This window comes from Cataglyphis hispanica, chromosome 21 (genome assembly GCF_021464435.1).
Source record: "Cataglyphis hispanica isolate Lineage 1 chromosome 21, ULB_Chis1_1.0, whole genome shotgun sequence".
Taxonomy (NCBI): domain Eukaryota; kingdom Metazoa; phylum Arthropoda; class Insecta; order Hymenoptera; family Formicidae; genus Cataglyphis; species Cataglyphis hispanica.
In genome coordinates this window covers 4,824,505-4,844,563 of record NC_065974.1, presented here as the reverse complement: position 1 = coordinate 4,844,563, position 20,059 = coordinate 4,824,505, and the positions used below count along the sequence as shown (strand labels likewise).

General features: G+C 30.2%; 1 protein-coding gene across 3 annotated transcripts in view; it reads right to left on the bottom strand.

The window, feature by feature from the left end:
* The window catches only part of LOC126857211 (F-box only protein 5-A-like), a 50,614-nt gene that overhangs the window by 5,206 nt on the left and 25,349 nt on the right, over positions 1-20,059 (bottom strand). Inside the window, exon 2 of one of the 3 annotated variants that reach the window (XM_050606418.1) lies at positions 10,988-11,129. The exons of the other annotated variants lie outside the window; for them this stretch is intronic. Coding sequence (XP_050462375.1) covers positions 11,100-11,129 — 30 coding nt within the window. The 3' untranslated portion in view covers positions 10,988-11,099. Of the gene's footprint in view, positions 1-10,987; positions 11,130-20,059 lie in introns of those variants that run through there. 3 annotated transcript variants of the gene reach the window in all.

Sequence of the window (20,059 nt, the reverse complement as noted above, 5' to 3'; positions counted from 1 at the left end):
GTATACGCGGAACGTGTCATTAGCAGTGCACACAAAGTACGATTTTATAAAGTTAACGAACTGGCAACATGATTGTCCGGCAGTCGATACTTTTGAAGTCTTTCTTAGAACTTTGATAAGCAGGTCTATCACGTAACTTTCAGGCTGTAGATTTGCATGAAGGTAGATGATGTGAGAGAAATGCAAGCGTGCATTTCTTTCTCTTGTCAGCTCATTGACGTTATAGTGCGTCAGCTGTGTAATTTTATAATTTATTAATATTATGTAACATAAAAATAATACATAGAAATTGTATAAAATTATAAAAAATTATATAAAATTACAAACGTTTACTCGCAATATTCAAGTTTATAGCATTAAAATTTAGTAATAATAAATAAAATTTTAATTTTTTTAATTATTAGAACAATATATATAAAAATATTGTCAATTATTGTGCGAGAAAAAAAAAGAAAAAAAAGAGAGTTAGTGTATCATTATCTTTAAATAATTGTCATATTATTTATTTTGTATTTTTTCAAATGTTTCATTATACATCGCTAATAAGCAAACTTAGCTATTATGCGTAAAAAAATGCAGCATTGAATATAAACTTCGACTTTTTCACTGTTACAAAATATATTTCTTACTTTATTAAAAAGATAATTGAGCGAGTAATTTACAACATTGCTGTTATGATCGATATTAATATCAACAATACAACTGTTATATCTAGAACTAATCAAATTATTTCAAGTTATTTTTTTTCGAAATACACAAAAATATTATTAATCCAGAATATAAAACAGATATATGAAAATTCTATAAGAACACGTCAATTTAATATATACATAAATATTGACAGTGCAGAAGATATTCTTAGCTGTTACATTTTTTTTTTTTAATAAATATTACATTTTGATAAAAATTTGATTAAATTGTGTTTCGAAAATATTAGAATAATAGAGTTAAAGACCAAGATACACGACACAATGTAGCAGCTGATTCGAAAAACACATGTAAATGTTCCGAAGAAATTCTAAATCAAAAGACATGTAAGAAATACAGTTTCTCCGCTTACTGAATGAAGCGCTGTTTACTATATAATTAAACATATAATTATAGCAAATCTTTCTAATGTTCGATGACATTGAAACGAATAATGGTCATAAAACCATCGTTCATTTCTAATGTCATCAACATGTATAAGTATGTGTATGTTAGCTAATTTTCTTTAATAAAGTCAGATCATCTTTACGTATTTAATTAATTTGTTTATCGTTTAAATTTCATTATCATGGGCGCATAATATATAACATAATTTAACAATAAATGAACACTGCACATATTACATAGTTTTAGCAACAATATAATTGATAATATCATAAAAAGATTTGATTATTACTTGGTTTTAATAATGGCAATCGATTTTTGCAATTTTAATTACAAAAACGGTAAAAACTTTTGAGTTAATTTTTTTTAAATAGATGCAGTTAAATTCGAAATAGAAAAAGAATATTTTCTATCCTGTTGCCCTTCGTCGAATCTGTAAATGCGGTGATGCTTGGGATTCAGAGACCCTAAACACACAATGTAGAAACTGGCTTGAGGCATCACACAATCCCCACGCCATCTCGACTTTTCCGAGAACTATTACTACAACACCATTGCCTTTGAAAAAAGCTATAGTGTGTGGCATCATTTTAATATTAATATAATCTAGCATTACCTTAAACTCCAGAGGAAGGAAAGAAGAGGATCGATTAAAAGTATAGAACAACCGAGAACTAATTGTTGTCTTATTTATAATCTACAATATAATATATCTTTCTACAATTCTAACGAAACAATGTAGCACAAGCACAAAATGATAATACGAATATACATATATCTATAAAATTCTTTTCTTACATATTGCGCAAGTTTATATGAATATTTAATTCCAACGATTAAATTTTGTAATGATTAATGTAGAACTTGTAATAATGGTATATTTTGTAATATTTCGTAAATAAAATAATTAATGTAATTTTTTTATTTAATAAACATGGATAATTAATTTAAATTTAAATAATACATTTAAAAAAATATATCAACAAAAAAATGTATAATCGAGAGAAAATATAAGTATGTGCAGAGATAACACATTTTTTTCATTCTGAAGTCACAACATTGTGTATGGTAATTCTTGCCTCAACATATCAATATCATCCCCAGCAATTTAAGCCGATGACGTATGTTAGTAGATCTTCGGTGGGGCACTCGGCTAACAAGCAGCGGCATCCGGCTCATGCTACAATGTGATATACTAGACGATAAATGTTTTTCACGACGTAATTCTCTTCACAATTTCTACTTCTTGATCTTAATCAATATACAATGTTTGATTTATATAAAATATAACAGAGAAATACACATTTCGTATATTAATTAGATAAAATTTCAACTTTACTCATAGAACATATTATTTACAATAACTATTTTTTTAGCTCCCGAAAATTGATTTTGTATTTCCTCCATTCATTCTATCTATAATATATTCTATTTGTGTAATTATAATGATCTAATTGTCTTGCAACTTTGTAAACATCATTATTTTAAAAAACTTTTTTTTAATAAAATATATCTATCGATTCTGTCATAATGAAATATTATGACTAGTATTATTTCTCGTAAAAATTGCTTCTTATCTATCTATTAATAGCTGCGTAAACCGTAGCTGCTTAGTTGCGGCTATAGCCACAACCTAATGGGAAATGTAGAAATGATTACGGTTTGAAGTGGTCCGTTGGGAACGCTACAATGTAATAAGAACCCAAGCAACTTCGTATCTCCCCATCGAGGGGTTCACTGATCTTCACGAAGAAAAACGCTCGTTTCGTAACGACCACAGACTTCTTCTCTGAACCATTTGCCCGGCATTTTGTGCAGGCACGAAGAGAAAAATGGAAGGAATGATGCGGTTGGAATCAAAACTTCACTTTTATTTCATACTGGCAATGAGTGTATAAAAATTTATTTTACAAAATTTTATAATATTCTAATTTAATTGAGTTTTCCGATAAATATTATATCGAAAAAATTCATATACAATATAATTTCATAAAATTTGCATTATATATATATATATATATATATATATATATATATATATATATATATCAGTATATATCAATAATACAAAATAAAAATTATTAATCAATTCAATTAATAAAATTTGTAAATATATATAAAATATTCTATTTTGCATTCAAAAATTGAATTAATTTACAAGTATTTACAAATATTTTTAAGAAATATAAAAATTTATTATTATATTATATTATTATTGTATTATTATATTATATTATTATATTATATTATTATTGTATTTTTATAAATTTTTATTATGTATATAATATTGCATTATCAAAAAATCTTAAATAACCATAATTAATTTATAATTTTAATAAAAGTTTCAAAATTTTTTTGTTATTATGCTCCTATATTACAATTTCAAAATTATATTAAGAAAAAAAATATAAATCAATATTTCGTGAATATCATGCATGTCATATGCCTTTGCATCGTTGCAACAAAGTGTCACCCATGTATCGCGTTTGCCTAACAAAGCAGTCTTTGATATCATTTCCTTTCCCTTTCCCTTTCCCTTATTGCCCGGCAACCGGATATAAAGGCTTCTCCGAAAATATAGAAGTTGATAACAGTTGATTTCGTTGCTCAATCTAGGCCTATTTATTCATGGAGAAAATGTAAGAAAAAAGAATGATTGCCTTAAAGCAGTACCAACTGCACGTATCTTTTTAATTCAAATTCTAATAATAATCATTAGGCGCGTTTTTTTATTTAAAAAAATAAGAAAAAAGATGATTAATCAATTTAAATAAAAAATTGCTATATACATGATAAAAAATACTATGTATTATACATTATTGTACAATTATAAATAATATATTATCAAGTTAATTTTATTGAATTTTAGTATTTAATAAAATCATTAAAGTATAGCTTTTAATAAATAAACAAATATATGTAATTACATATACGTATAACAAGTATATGTAACTCTATATTTGTTTATTGATTGATGATCATCAATGATAATGTAGAAATATTTTTACTAATTATAGTCCTCAGCGGATAAATATAATACGTTTCGACTGCGATAATTATACGGACACAATAAGTGCGAAGAATCATTACAGTCCCCATATATTTTTTATTTTTTTTTAAACAAAAATTTCGAAAGAATTAAGAGAAATTCAACACAAATTAGAACACATGTTAGAAATTATATAGTTTATTAGAGCAATTTAGAGTTGCTTTAAAATTATACGAGTTATTTTTGATCATGCCTACAAATTGTTTTCCATATACTAGCAATTTTTCACTTAATTCGCTACGTAAATGGCATCCATTCGTTGTTAAAGTTATTCCTGATTAAGACGCGAGATAAAACGATCAGAAGATATGATAATGATTATATAAATGATAGCATTATTTAAAAGCAAATTTTTTTATAAAATGTGTATAGACTTAAAAGTAATAAAAATATGAATATGCCAAGTCTAAAGTTTACTACGAATAATATTTTATAAATCGTTGAGATTATGATGCTAATGATCTCTATTCAACAAAAATAAGATGTCACATTCGATAAATTGTTATTAATTGATCGAATATGATTATAGAGAGAATGCAAGATCATCAGAAACACACATTGAAAACTTAATTTAAATTTCTAAAGAATTAATTCATACACAAAAATAGATAACGCATTTAAAAAAATTGAAAACGCATTAAAAAAAAATAGCAAAAAAGATTTTGACAGTATCTACAATATTAATATAAATTAAATAATCAATTTTAAAATGACAATAGGTAATAAAAATTAATAAGTTGTATCAGTATTGTCAAAAATATAAATTGACGTCGGCAATTTGTAAAAGTTTATTCAAAAACAAATTAAAGTACGTCGCATAATTTCTTCGCAGCAAATATTTTAATAAAGGGAATTCATTTTAATATCTTTGCTCGAGAACAAAATCATGCTAATCTTCGGCGTAAACGAGCATCTTGACAAATTCGAATCATTTATCCGCGTTCCTTCGTCCATCGGATCGAATTAAGGTGTACCCGTAATTCGATATCTCTATTAAGCGAGTACTAAATATTGAATTACAGAGAACTCTGATTCCGCTGAGTTGCCATTCGCCCGATTAGATCTTTTCAAGGTACAAGCAAAGTTTCTCTATTTACACTCGATCAAATCTGAACCTCGGCTTCTCAGATCCTTGATTTCGAAAATTTTAACAGATTTTGACGTAGTAACACGTTGCGTCTTTCTAGATTTCGCATCAAAAGATCATCAATATAAAAAACATTCTTATCATTAATATACTCATTAGTAAACTGCCAGATATATTAATAATTCGGAAATACAAATAAAAATATATCATAAAAATATTAAGAAAAATATTAATACAAATATTAATTCTTAGATATAATTACGTATAAATCATAATACGTATAAATCAATATACGAGCGTACGCATTCAAGATATAATAAAAAAATAATTATATAAATAATGATTATATGTTGAAATAAAGATTCGTTTCTTTGTTCGGAAAAAATAATAGTTGATTGTGGGTTGACATTCTCGCCGAGCCAATCGTGAAGAATATGCGAATAGAAATGAAAGAATACGCCGATAATTGAGAAATTCCTAAAGTATTGTAGTGGCTTGACTATAATCGATAACAAGCGTGATGTATGCTCGACCGAAACTGCATAGCGTAATGGTACTAATCAAAGAGCATGGCATTAATGGCATCATGCGAGGAATGCATAGCAAAGAAGTAACGCGATACTTCGTAAAGTTTTTTTATGGATTTATTGCTATACTACTAATATATATTTCCTTTGCTAGGATCGAATAAAAAAAACAATGATTTTCTTTTTTCAAAATATATAAATAAATTTTCCACAAATAAAGTTTGACTAATCTAAATCTAAAAAAAATCAAAGATATATTTAAAAAAAGCTTATAATACAGAAATATTACAATATCATTTTTTCGTTTGCCACTAATAAAAATAACACCAATTAAGTTAATAAATTATCAGCTTTTACAAAGAAAATGGTGTACGAGTGACGAAAGAAAAATTGCCATTATTCAATACAAAGTGATAAGATCTATACATCAATTATCCGTCATATCCACAATTCATCTGATTAACCAAAGCAAATTATAAGTTGTTTAAAATAATGAGCGCACTTGTTACAAAGTGAGATAAAGTTGCATGACTATACAAGCCGCTACTACTGCCTGTTGCAAGCTGCAATTATGCCAAAAATCGTGCGGCATAAAAAAGTGGATATGTAAAAGATTCTGGGTGAAACACGAATTTTTTTGCCCAGGAATGCATTGTACTCTCATCGTCCAAAGATCTTATGGTAGTTTTTTCCCAAGATCAAACTCACATTCTCCGCAAGCATTTCTTCGACGACGATCATTACTCGACAAAGGAAGCTTTGTTACGAGCTATTTGCGCGAAAAAATTGCCAATGAAGCATAATGCGATGTATACAGGTACCTTGACCTCATGACACGCCGCTTTTGTGACTCTCCAATTATTCTATTGCATCATGAATCAAGATTGAGAATGACCTCGAAAGGCCGTCTCTTCTAGAGTAGGCTGGAAGATGTTGAGAAATTCGGTCGACGCGTCTAGCTCGTGAAAATGATTCATACTTACGACCTTTCCCAGTCGATTTCGATGTGTGAAAATAGGCTTTACCTATGAAAAAAAGGAAAGTCTACAAAAGGCAAATTTTAAATTAAATTATTTCACGAAATTTGATAAAATTAGACAAAGGTAAATATTTTGATCGCTCGTTCACTATTATTATGTATGATAAATCTATACGATATTTTTATTATGTACGAAGTTGATAACATGTAAAACAAAGAAAAAATTAATACTTTGAAAATAAATCTAACTAGCCAAAACATGTCAGATGCAAAATTTATAAAATAAAAATTTAGATATATGCGATGTTCGAAATGCATACATAGGAAAAAGTAGAATAAAACCAAGTAGACGAGTCAAACCGGCTACCTCTATTTCTTCGTGATAAGTGCTATTATCTTTAGCCAACTCGTATTATTAGTTGTAAATTGACGCCATTATTATTTTGAAATAAACCGTGTCTACGTGCAAACGATATTTCTTTTTTGAGAGAAGCCCAAAATTTTCGGGCCAAAAGAGATCGACATTAAGACAATAATTAAATCATTATGGACTTTTTCTATACAGAGCATCTGTTTAGGTTTGTTGTTAAGAAGGTTTGTGTTAAGTGAACGCAGCATTCTATATATATTAGAGATATATAATAGAGATCTATTGCATTAGTTTTGATCGTCACTTTGTACATCGGAACTTTGTACAGTCGTGTGTGTTTGTTATTTTTCTCATGTTGGAGCAAAATCGGGGACCTATATACTTCATATAATGAGTAGAGGAAAATCCTGATTTTGTTTCCTTACGAAAAGCAGTTAGAAATGGAGACTGCCATTCAGAAAAAGAAATTACTAAAAAAAAAAGTTTATTAAGGCTTCTAAAAATATTAAAAAATTAAATAAAGAAATCCTGCAGCAATGTAGAACAAGAGGATATCTTTGATTTTTATTTATAGAATACATCTTTGTATTGTATTTTGATTAAAATAAATCAAGATTTCGTAATTTCTCGGTGCTTTCAAAAGGATACCTGATTTTACGCTACTAGTGGGACAAAACTGAATATTTTGACATCTTCAAAAAATCCTTTTATCCTTGGTAACTGAATGTTATTATTTTTCTGCAACTAGCCTCTTTTTCTAATAGTTCACGGTACACTAAAAACTATTAACGGACAGAAGAATCTTTTTTAACCTTCTGAAATTTTGTAGGAAGACAAATCCAAAAAATGCCCGCTTTTCCGCTATACCCTATACTCTATTCCTATATTACAAGAAAGTTTGAGTTTAAAATTGACAAAAACTGACTCAATTAAATTACTTAAAATTCTTGTGGCTTAGTATATAAAAATTATTGCAGTAAAAAAAAGTATACTAGTATGATCAACGAATAAATGATCTTTGTCAACTTGATTATTCATCAAAAAGAAAGGAAAAGAAATTGACTGAATCAAGGATGACACGACGAAACCGAAGTAGTGGCGTGGATCAGGTAACCCGATCCATGGTGCGTTCTTTGTCAAATGCATAATTTCGGCGACGAAAAAAGTTTCCGTCGAATAAACTGAAAAAAAAACAAGTCTTATCTTTAAGACAATCGGGACAAAGTGTACTCTGGTCAATGATTATACACATATGTGTGCGTGTGCGTGCGTGCGCGCGCGCGCGCGTATATGTATGTATGTATATATAATACACATATATATATATATATATTATATAATATATATGTATGTATGTATGTATGTATATATATACATACATACATACATACATATACATATATATATATATATATATATATATATATATAGGGTGTCCCAAAATAGACTTTCTTTTAATAGCAGATTCCTTAGAACATTTTAAGACGAAAATCCTAATACAAAAATGTCAAGGCTATAATAGTTTTTAAACAGGAAGCGATTATATTTTACGAATGAGAAGGCTCAGATTTCGCGCGCTCGGCGAAAGAACAAATGAAAAAAGTTTTATAAATAGGAAGGATTTTATAAAGCTTTATAATGGGATGCCCAGGATGTCCTTTTTATGATGTTACGATTATCGTATAAATTTACAATAGCATTGTTATTATATGTATGTTATTTTGCTTTTTTACGCATTGCATTCTTTTTACGAATAATGAATGCAAGAACTAAAGGCATCTCAAAAATGATTCAAAAATTTGCCACATGTTTCAACTTCAGCTGTCAAAGTGATCGATCAATATTACAATGAAAGTCTATTATGATATGTTATGAAAACGGCTACAATTTGTATTTCATTACAAAGATTCCAAAATATTTTAAAATGCAAAATAAATAAATGTCAATCTAACTCTATTACAATTTATTTGTCTTACATGGCATATCATAGCAAACACCTTCATGGTAAAATTGATCGACCACTTTGACAGCTGAAGTTGAAACATGTCGCAAAATTTTACTTGAATCATTTTTGAGATGCCTTTAATTCTCGCATTCATTATTCGTAAAAATAATATACTAATGCAATGCGTGGAGAAGTAGGAAAACATATAATTACAATGTTATTGTAAATTTATACGATAATTATAATATTATAAAAAGGGCATCCCATTTAGAGCACTTTTTTCATTTGTTATTTCGCCGTGTCTGAGCGTGTGAAATCTCAGCTCTCTCATTCGTACAATATAATCGCTTCCCGTTTAAAAACTATTATAGCCTCGACATTTTTATATTAAAATTTTCGTTCTAAGGAATCTGCCATTAAAAGAAAGTCCGGTAGTTTTGGGATACCCTGTGTGTATACACACACGCGCGCGCGCGCGCACCACACACACACACACACACACACGCGCGCGCGCGCGCACGCACACATATATGTATATTATACATATTATATATAATAATTATTATTATTATATACATTATATGTACATATTTTTATATATTTTATTATATTATATTATAATGTACATATTTTTATGTTTCATTATATTAATATCGGCAAAGAATTGAAGAGTAAAACTTTTCGGCAGGAGTTTGGTACGGAATGGTGTAGGGCGGGTACATAGCATCATTCTTCGCAAAACTTCACGTCCACGTACATCACATATGTACGCGTATACGCAGTTTCAAGAGCGCTTTCACACACATACCGTCTGTGCATGTACACGCATGCGGGATCGTTGGGTTGAAGTGGGCCAGAGGCCCGCCGGCAATGTGCGTCAGATGTATCATTATCTCGGCCTCACTCTGTTGCTATGCAATTAGAGTCCGTTAATCGGGATCCCTACCATCGAGAAACTGAGCACGCCTTTCGTAACGCCAATCCGCAAATGGGTGGAAGGGATATTGGCAAACCGGAGGGGGAAGATGCCAAACAGAAAGAGAGAGAAAGAGAAAGATAGATGGGTTCGCGAATGACTGAAGGCAAAAACGACGAAAGGACGAAGAGGATAATGGTGAACAGAGACAGGTGTTAGACAAAGATAACGTAGCGAAGAGAGAAAAGGAGAGATAGACGAAAGGAGAGAGAAACTTTAAGAGGAAATCCATATCCAGTTGTCAGACGAAGATGGCAACAACAACAATAACAACGGCAGCACGTGGACGTGGAAGCTTCATCTTAGACTCCCGCGCTCTCTCTCTCTTCCATTTCCCTCTCTTCTCTCTTTACCACCTCTATGTTTCCAGGCATTTATTTTCGCGCTTCTCTTATTCTGTTCTCTTGTTCTCTTGCCCGTAGCGAAATTCGATTTTTCGCACGCCAAAACTTCGTTTCGGTGCACGAATTCAAGAAGAGAAATTTTTTTATGATGCTTCAGATTTCGCACAATCAAAATTAATGTTTCTACGCTTTCGCATTTTTTTGCTGTAATCAGTGCCCAACCAAAATTATTTCGAACATCTGACCGAAAAGTATCAATCTTTATGTCACGCAAAAATAAAAATAATTTAATAAATATAAAAAATTCTACAATTTTTTTAAATAACTAATTTTTTTGAAAGCATAGGCTATATACAAATTAATTTATAAAATATGTTTAAATCTTAAATGAATTTGACTTTAACAAAAATTTGTATATAATATCCTATTACGTATTTAACAAAAGACATTAAAAAGAGTTTCACATTAAATAGAGCCCACATACACACACATTCACTTTCCAAATAATTGTAATAATTTTGCGATATTGACTAGCGCAATATTCTAATATTGGTATACATGTCTCATTCTTCATGGTGCAAGGACAAGGGAGACACGCGACCGCAGCAGTCGTGCGGGCTTTCTCGGCATTCATTAAGTTTTGTCCGACCTTGGGGGATGCTGCGCGCGCAGCATCCAATTGCGCGGGAGAAACATTGCTGCGGCCGTCGACCACGAGGCTCTCCTTCATTCAGCACAGTCCTTTATTGTTGCTTCCGCTCTGTATCGTTATTATTTACATTTCATGCATTTTTTATAACTTATGATCTCCGAACTAATTTTGTGATTAATAGTTTGCTGTTTATAGACATATTCTTTTTACTGTTCGATTCATCTTCTAAACATTTGAAAAAATGTATTGATATTAATAACAATATTTTATTTATATTAATGTAATATTTATTTATCTATATATTAAGTTGTCTTATTTTTGTGATTTCACATTACAGTTTTATTAAAGATACGGATAACATAGTCACACTAAAATTGAAGTCGTTTATTATCCAAGATCACGTGTGATATTGGTGAGGGAAAAAGAATGACTCATAAACAATATATTTTATACTTTTTGTTATTTTGACGCTTACTTGATGCTACGCAACCAGAATCATTTGTCGTATTTTACAAAATATTGCGAATTATTTACTGTTTATAATATTTCGATAAATATTTATAAAGTTTTTATGATATCGTCAGAGAAGTGCGCATGCGTTTTTTGTATATATATTCCTTATTTTATTTTAAAATAATATTGTTCAAGTCATAAAAATAATCTCAGATTATTGAGTCATTTTGAGTGCAAATTAACATCTTACGACAGATCGAAGATCAATCAATCTGTACACATCATGGATATATTCATGACTAATCCCCAAAATTCTGAACGCAATGTCATGTTTCTTGGAATTGACTCTGATCTAGACTAGGATTTAAAGACACACACGCACACAGACATGGTATGCCTTGTTGTATTATTTTCGTTGTATTATCGTCGATATTCCTACGTCATTTTCCAAAAAATGGTGAAACCTCGTTAAATGAGTCTGTACATATGTTAAAGTTACAAGTAACGAAAACACGTTTCAAAGCATTTAATTATCGATGCGATGCAATATGACGTGATACGGCGCATATTTCAATTATGACATTTCGCACGTTAACTTTTAAAGTTTGCTAAATACGCATTTGTTTGACATATTTAAGATCTTTTCCAAATGCGCGAAACTTTTTAAAGTTACAAAAAATATAGGTAGACTTGAAAGTTTTTCTTTTCATAATCTTTTAATTAAACTCGGCCATGAAAATATTATTAATCAATCTATATAATTGTTTGGAAATTTTTAATTGTATAAAAAGCTCTGTGTATTTCTTTTCATTAAAAAAAGAATTTTTCTTTGTCAGAAAAAAATGATTTTTTAATAATATTTGTAAAAAAGTGTTACAAGAATATTTTTTTTAGTTTTCCAAAAATATTTAAAATATTTTGTTTAGAAAAAAATTTTCCCCTAAAAGATTTCTGTTTTCGATATTTATAATATTTCTACAAATATTTTTAAAAATCTTTATTCCTACTCAACAAACATGAAAGTCCAGTTGCTTTTCACCTCTCATCATTGATACCGAATTTCGTTGCCAGCTCAAGATTCAGGATATCTCGCCAATGACGTATCGCAAACCAAGGACGCGTGCGTCGTCCTGAGCAAAATACGCAGCGGCTATCCCGTCCCCTTACTTTTCTTTCCTCCTCCCGCCGCTAATTAAATCCCTTCTACTCGACACTTTAAAAATTTCGCGGCCCCACGAGGCCACGCGCCTCTATTATAAACATACATTATTCAACACAATCGCTCAAAAACTCTCGTTGCGAATTCCACACGATGCACCGTAACCGGGTAGCAACAGGGACCCGGCAACAGGACCTGTCTCCGTTCTGTTCTCTCCCCACCAGCATCTTTGGCCACCACACATCGTCCTCTGCGGCTCCGCGACCGTCTCTGTTTCTCTCCTCTCCGCGGGTAAACTGTCGGTCGTCGCTTTCTCGTTAACAACGTCGGCGGCGGTTTCGCCTTTGGTCCGGCGGTCCCCCGCTTTTTCGACGCATTTCGATGGCGACGTCGCGGGACATCGCGATTGCGATCGACGACGGGAATTCGAAATCGAATCCAAATTGGATTCGATGAAACCAATCTTCGATAATAGATACCATGGACATCAACAATAAAACAAAATTATTACCATAGATTTTAGATATTAAAAAATCAAAAATTTTTATATTTTGTTATAAATTGAATTATTATATTATATATAATTTTTAAATATTTAAATGTACAAAATTTAAATAAACAAAATATAAAAAAAGAAATGACATCGATAAAATTAATGCGCACGACACGATAGAGTTTTATCGAACTAAAATAGCACATGTGTTCGCGAGAAACAGAATGGATATTAATTAGATTCATATTATTCCATGAATGAAGATCTTAACGCTTTATATTCGTTTCTATTTAGAAGGAGGGGCGAGCCCACATTAGAATATTATTCATATGCGTCTGCACTGCCAGAAAGTATTAGGTACACGTATGTATGGATGTACATGTGCAGGAAGGCGAGGAACTCCATAAAATAAATCGGCGACGAAGCGTATGCACGAAACGAGTGCAGGGCAATTTGAATGTTAATCATCGACCCGCGCGCGAAATTGCCATGGCAGAAGAGATTGCAACAGGAGGAAGGCGTTACCATACGAGATCGCGTCCAAAATCGATCTTTCGCCGTGCCCTGCTGCAAAGAAACAATGCAGCCGCATATCTGTCTCCTCCCGCAGTGGTCCCCGTTGCAACGCCTACGCACTTCCGCGTGAGAATACTCCCGCAACATCCCACGCATTTTATTAACTCGCGTGACTCGCAGACGACTGCATTACAACGCTCAAGTCGGCTAATAACTAAGTTGAGTCGAATCTATTCGTTTCTCTCCAAAGTGAAAGTGTTTTATGCAGCTTTTATATCATTTCATATCGCCTTATGTTATTTTATGTAAATAAATATTATAAGAATAAAAATTGCTAATTAGTAAAGCTAGAGATTTGCTTCGAAGACTTCAGACATTCGAAGCTTCAAACTTAGATCTTTGAAAATTTTCGTGCCTTCGACTCTTCGAATCTTCGAAGAGTCTTCGACTTTGAGATACTGCAATCTTCGAAGAATCAATTATTAATTTAATGTAATAGTAATAGTATCAGGATTATTATCGAGGTACATTGTAAAATTATATGATAAAATCCACATAAAATTTTTAATGTTGCAATAATTAATGTTGAATAATTAAATAAATATTTGTTGAGCATATATATTAATTAATTCCTTTTATTTTTAATATTTTTAGCATTCCTTGAATAAATTCGCACGAATATATTCTTCGAAGCTTTAAAGTTAATTTCGAAGCTTTAAAACTTGGAAATTGTTAAAAATAACAGCCCTACACTAATTAGTCCATTTTCAAGAAAAATATAAGCTTCTTGTAATTGAATCGTATAAAATTAGTATTATCATAGTAATACTATATTAAGTTTCATCATTTAATAATTACTTGAATTCTTGAAGCAAATATTGATTAAAAAATTTATATTTATATAGTAAAATTGAATATTGCACTATTCCTTTATTGAGGATCAAAACAATCGTCACAAAACAATCGTACTTATCTCAGTCGACACAATTAGTGGTACTTTAGACGAGTATCTGCTCTTCGGGATAGGTAGATAGGTAGCGAGAAGGTAGGTCTAGTACACACGCGAACAGGTACGATCGGGGTCAGAGTTCAACGCTAACGACGACTCGATAATGAGACGCAGATAAACGTAAGGTGGGTGTTCCGCGGGGAACAGGTATTTGTAAAAGAATTCTAAAAAAATCCGAATGTTTTTTATTGTATTTAATTATGCTTCGTAATATTATAATTGATTTTATTTGAATTAAATTTAATCTCTTAAATGATTGTATGTCTTTAATAATTGTATATTATAGGGTAACTCGGGTGAAGATGCCATACTTAACTTCAAAAGGCAATATTTTTGTAATTATTAATTATGAGCAAAGGAAAAGAAAATAAATCGAAAGTATCGTCATTATATTTGTATTTGGTTATATTTAAAAAAGTTCTGTTATTTTAACAGTAACAAAAATGAAAATTCCTACAAACGTGGATAAGATGATGGGCCAGAAAAACTGAAGATGCCACTGCTCCGTAATTTTTAAGTTTTTCAATAAAAATACCATTAATCTATTTAACTGATCACAAATGTACTGATTTAGTGCAGGTGACAAAATGACAGTATGCAGTAATTTCTTTGTGTTATATTTTTAAATTAATCAAGATAAGTTATTAAGTTAAATGATTTATATGCACTAAAAGCGATCAACTGAGTAGATTAATGATACTCTTTATCAAAAAAATTTAATAATTACGGAAAAGTGGCATCTTACCTGACATGATATCTTCGTCCGCGATTTATTATAAAAGAAAGATATAATCTTAATATATTGTTATTTAAAATTATTGGAAGAGAGAATTCTATTACTTTAGATTATCTTGTCCTTATTCTCTAATTATATTGTGAAATGCTATGCGCAACAATTTTTCAAAGTACTCACTATATTCTATATAATAAAGCATAACACACGCATCAAATATATTTTTTTAAGAAAAAAATTATGCTTATATAATTTTCCACTTATTTATTTTACTATTTCGGATAATTAAATGATACTAAAACGAGTTCGATTAATTGCCACACATAGTGATAATGTCTAACAGTCTGCTGACCGACTTATTGAATGCATCCAGAAGACTAGACGACTCTCATTCAGTAATGCCGGAGGTGACCTCATGAATGAACGGAATAACCAAACGTCATCAAAGAACATCACTTAGGTAAAGGTTATTGAGTTGTACGCAATTATAAGCCCGTTTTATCTTACGAATAAGCGCCTATAATATTGCTATAATATTGCTTATGGCTTGTGCACAACAAATAAGTTTACCGATATAACTAGTTTTCCAACTATTTAACGAGCAGTCAGTTCACTCGGATCCTCATATTAGTATGTCATCTAAATCATCGGTCGATGGTATTGTTTGCAAGAGAATGTGAACGAATAATCTTTGAAATCTTTATTGGAAAATTACTCATTTCGAGACTTTATTTCTGTTTTACGACTAATTACTCAAAAGATATATCATTTTTCTTGTATAATAAATTTTTTTATTTATTTCTTTCATTTTTCTCGCAAATTAAATCATTCGAACAACATTGACAGATTATTTCGTAAAAGTACAACACTGTACCGTATTATGTCTTCGATTAACGGCAGAATATGTAATATGAAGGTAGCATCCGGTGAAGATTCCAATTAGAAATAACGGGAGAGTGAATATTACTCGCGTATATTCCGGCCAGCATTCCGCGCAAGGCCGTTCAACGCTCGATAAAACATGTTAGTACCGCGTCTTCCGTTCTTTTATTAGACACGTCACGATTCCCTTTTCTATTGGCTTACACTTACACAGATTATATATATCACATGAAGTTATCTAAACAACTTTCCGAGAGAGAGAGAGAGAAAGAGAGGGATAGAGAGAGAGAGAGAGAGAAAGATAGATAGAAAGCGAAAGTTGTTATGTAATCCGGTTTTGTGTTAGGTGTATGCGTGAACGCATTCATAATGTAAGCACATTTTTCAATAACATAACATTATCATTTAAAAAGCAGCAAGTAACAATATGTTTATTAAGCGAGATTGTCATAGATTAAAAATCGATCAGGCATGTCTTTGAAATTATGCCCCGCAGCATATGATGTAATGTAACCTAAAAACATGATAAAAAAAGAAAAATATAATCAATAATTTAAAGCTTCCGATTTAATGAGGTATTAAATCCAAAATGTGCGACAAATTCTATAATAAAAAAAGATGAAATTTAATTTTTTATTTCAAAGTTGTCTATACTCTGTCCAACGAGAGAATGACTACGCATAGGCAGGCAAAGTGGGGAGAGCGTAACACGTTACTCGGTACCGTATTTGTAAATACGCCCCTCTCTTTCGAAGGCCTGCGCGAAACAGACGAATTTTCGTCCGATTCGTGGTCATTCTCTCGTTGGACAGAATATAGTAAGACATCTTATCTTTTAAGTTTTATAATAACATATAAAAAAGAGAGAAGATAATTAAGAGTCAGCGCGGTAATTTGAGCGCAATATTTTATTACAATCAATTTACATTGACGTAGCTTGTTCATGTGTGACATGACTACAGTGACATAACATGACAAAAATTGTAATAAAATATGTGTTCATATTACCGCGCTGACTCTTAATATTCCTTTTCCCTCCTTTATGTGATATTTATATAAGAGTCTTTATTAGTTTATTTTGATTTTATAATAAAAACAATTTATGTTAATTATTTATTTATTAAAAGTTGACATAGAGTGCACTACATTTTTGCAGTAAGTTAATATAGCACTATCGAAATATAGCAAAAATAGTAAGAGTTAGCCTCAAAGAAATTTATTTACAAAATAAATGATATTAACTTAAAATGAAATTTATATTTTTTATTTATAAGAAAATTGAGCAGTTTATAATGTAAAATGAAGAAATTTACTGTCACTTTTATTATTCGAAAACGCTATGCGAGCGGATTCTATAATTATAGAAAAGATATAATTATAGAATTTAATTGTGCATTAATCGCGAATATATTTTATTCCTACGGTGATTTTAATCGCTTCAAGTGCATTCGCACACGCGAAAGTACTCGTCGAATAAGATCGTAAAAGACAATCATATCGCCTTATACTACCACAATATTTTACTAGCAGTTGACGTCATTATCTCTTATGTCTGTATAGAAATATATCGGGGACCATTATCCTGACCGCCTCGTCAAGCACGTTTGGTTCAGGTGATCAGCAAGTGTCTGATTTACACGGCTACGCACTTTTTTTTTACATCTGCGATAGCAAAGCCTCGTGTCCGTATGTTATTTATTACCTGTACTCGCTACAAAAGGTACAGATCTGTGTATCAACAATGGCGTTATGTATTGTTGCCTTGATATAGTTTTCTCTTTACACAGAAAAATATTGTAATATTGATATTATATCTTTCAGCGAGTTTTTCTAATATATATATATTTAAAACACTAAATATTCTCTTCTTTTTTTAGAAATAAGTATCCTATTTTTCCTTTACCGATTGTAATTAATTTCTTTTCAATAATATAGAATAATGATTTCTTTTGAATAATATAGAATAATGATTTATTATTACACAAAAATTTCAGTTAAAATATGAAAAATTTTAATTACGCGATTTATATATAAATAATTAGATATTTATATATAAATACTGTTTCTCAAACTTACAAATATAGCACCATATTTTTCGATTATAATTATTGTTTTTATAAATAAATATACAGGATGTAATAAAAAAGTTAAGGACAAATAAAACAAAGCATTCATCAATGAAATGTAAAAATTTTTTTTATATAAAGTTATACTCTACGGGCCTTTGTTTTCAAGATATAGAGCGTTAAAGTTTTTCGAAAAAAAATTTTTGTCATAACTTTTGAACAAAGGAAGATAATGCAAGAAAATTTTGTGTAGCTTAAATTTGGTTAAATATTTAAATACTTCGCCCCGTCAAGTTCCATATTTACGTCACTGGTTGAGATGAAATTAATTTTTTTTTAAATTGATAATTACTTTAGGGCTTAGTAATTTCTCAACTCATTAATTTTTTATGTTTATATACAATAAATCTTCATTAACTTAAGCTACACGCAAAATTTCGTTGCATTATCTTCCTTTGTTCAAAGGTTATTAAACAAAAACTTTTTTTCAAAAAACTTTAACGCCCTGTATCTTGAAAACAAAGATCCGTAGGATATAATTTTATATGTATAAGAAAAACCCTTTATTTTTCACTGATGAATAATTGTTTCGTTTGTTCTCAATTTTTTTGTTTCAGTTACTAATATTATAGTCACATAGTTGAAATGCTATGCATTTCAATTTTTCAATCCTCATTAGTACACAAGCGGTCTGTCTTGTAACGACAAAAGAGAACCGTTCCTGTAACGTGAATACACGTGTTCATACGTGATCATTATATTCGAATTGTATCCCGCGATGGCATAATTGCCAGACGCCGAGTGGAGTCTTTAATTGTTTTAGAGTGATTCTTGTCGTGAAGCGAATAATTTACAAGTTGCGCCGATTGTAACACAAGATTCGAGCATATCGTGCTGCTCGTCAAAGTCTAATTAATGTGTTCAGCGAATCTATAAAACTATTAAGACAATGCATGATATAAAGCAGATGAAGCAGAATGATGCTTTTAAAGTAACTTGTGTGTGTAAACTTATTCGTTCGCAATTTATAATAAAATATCGCTGCATAAAGCAGTTTGGTATAAACAGTTCATTTATTATTTTTAATTTAAAGACACATTTTTTGAAATAAAAAACTACATTTTCTTGCAGTAATTTTGATCGTTGTTATATGTACTATGAAAAGACAGTTTTGTCGATATAATCAAAATGTGATACATTCAAAAAATTTGTTTAATATATGGTCAACCAAATGTTTGATGTAAATGCTGTAATCAAAAAATTTGGTTCCTTCTATTTACTTCCTACAATACAAACGTTTCTTTTTTTGCTTGAAATAAAAATATATTAATGACAATTATATTTTTAGTACAGAATTTTATTTTTGTATTACAAAATAATCAACATCAATTAATTTCACTAAAGGAGTAATGTTATACTTATTAATTGGCTTATTATATTTTAAAGTGTTCCATTTTGTTGTAAACGCGATAAGCATATAAATATGTTGAAAAATTAAGTATTTATAAAACTTGTTTTTTGCTTCATTTAAACAAATAAAATGGATAATACCAAAAAAATAATTGTCGATGAATAATCTAAATAATTTTAATTGTTACATGAAATTCTTGCAATAAAGATGGATGTCTTTTAAAAGATTATTGCGATAAGATAAAAATTCTCAATCAACACATATGAATAAATATACATGGGTAAATCTATTTGGAAAAATTAGTCTAATTCAGCGA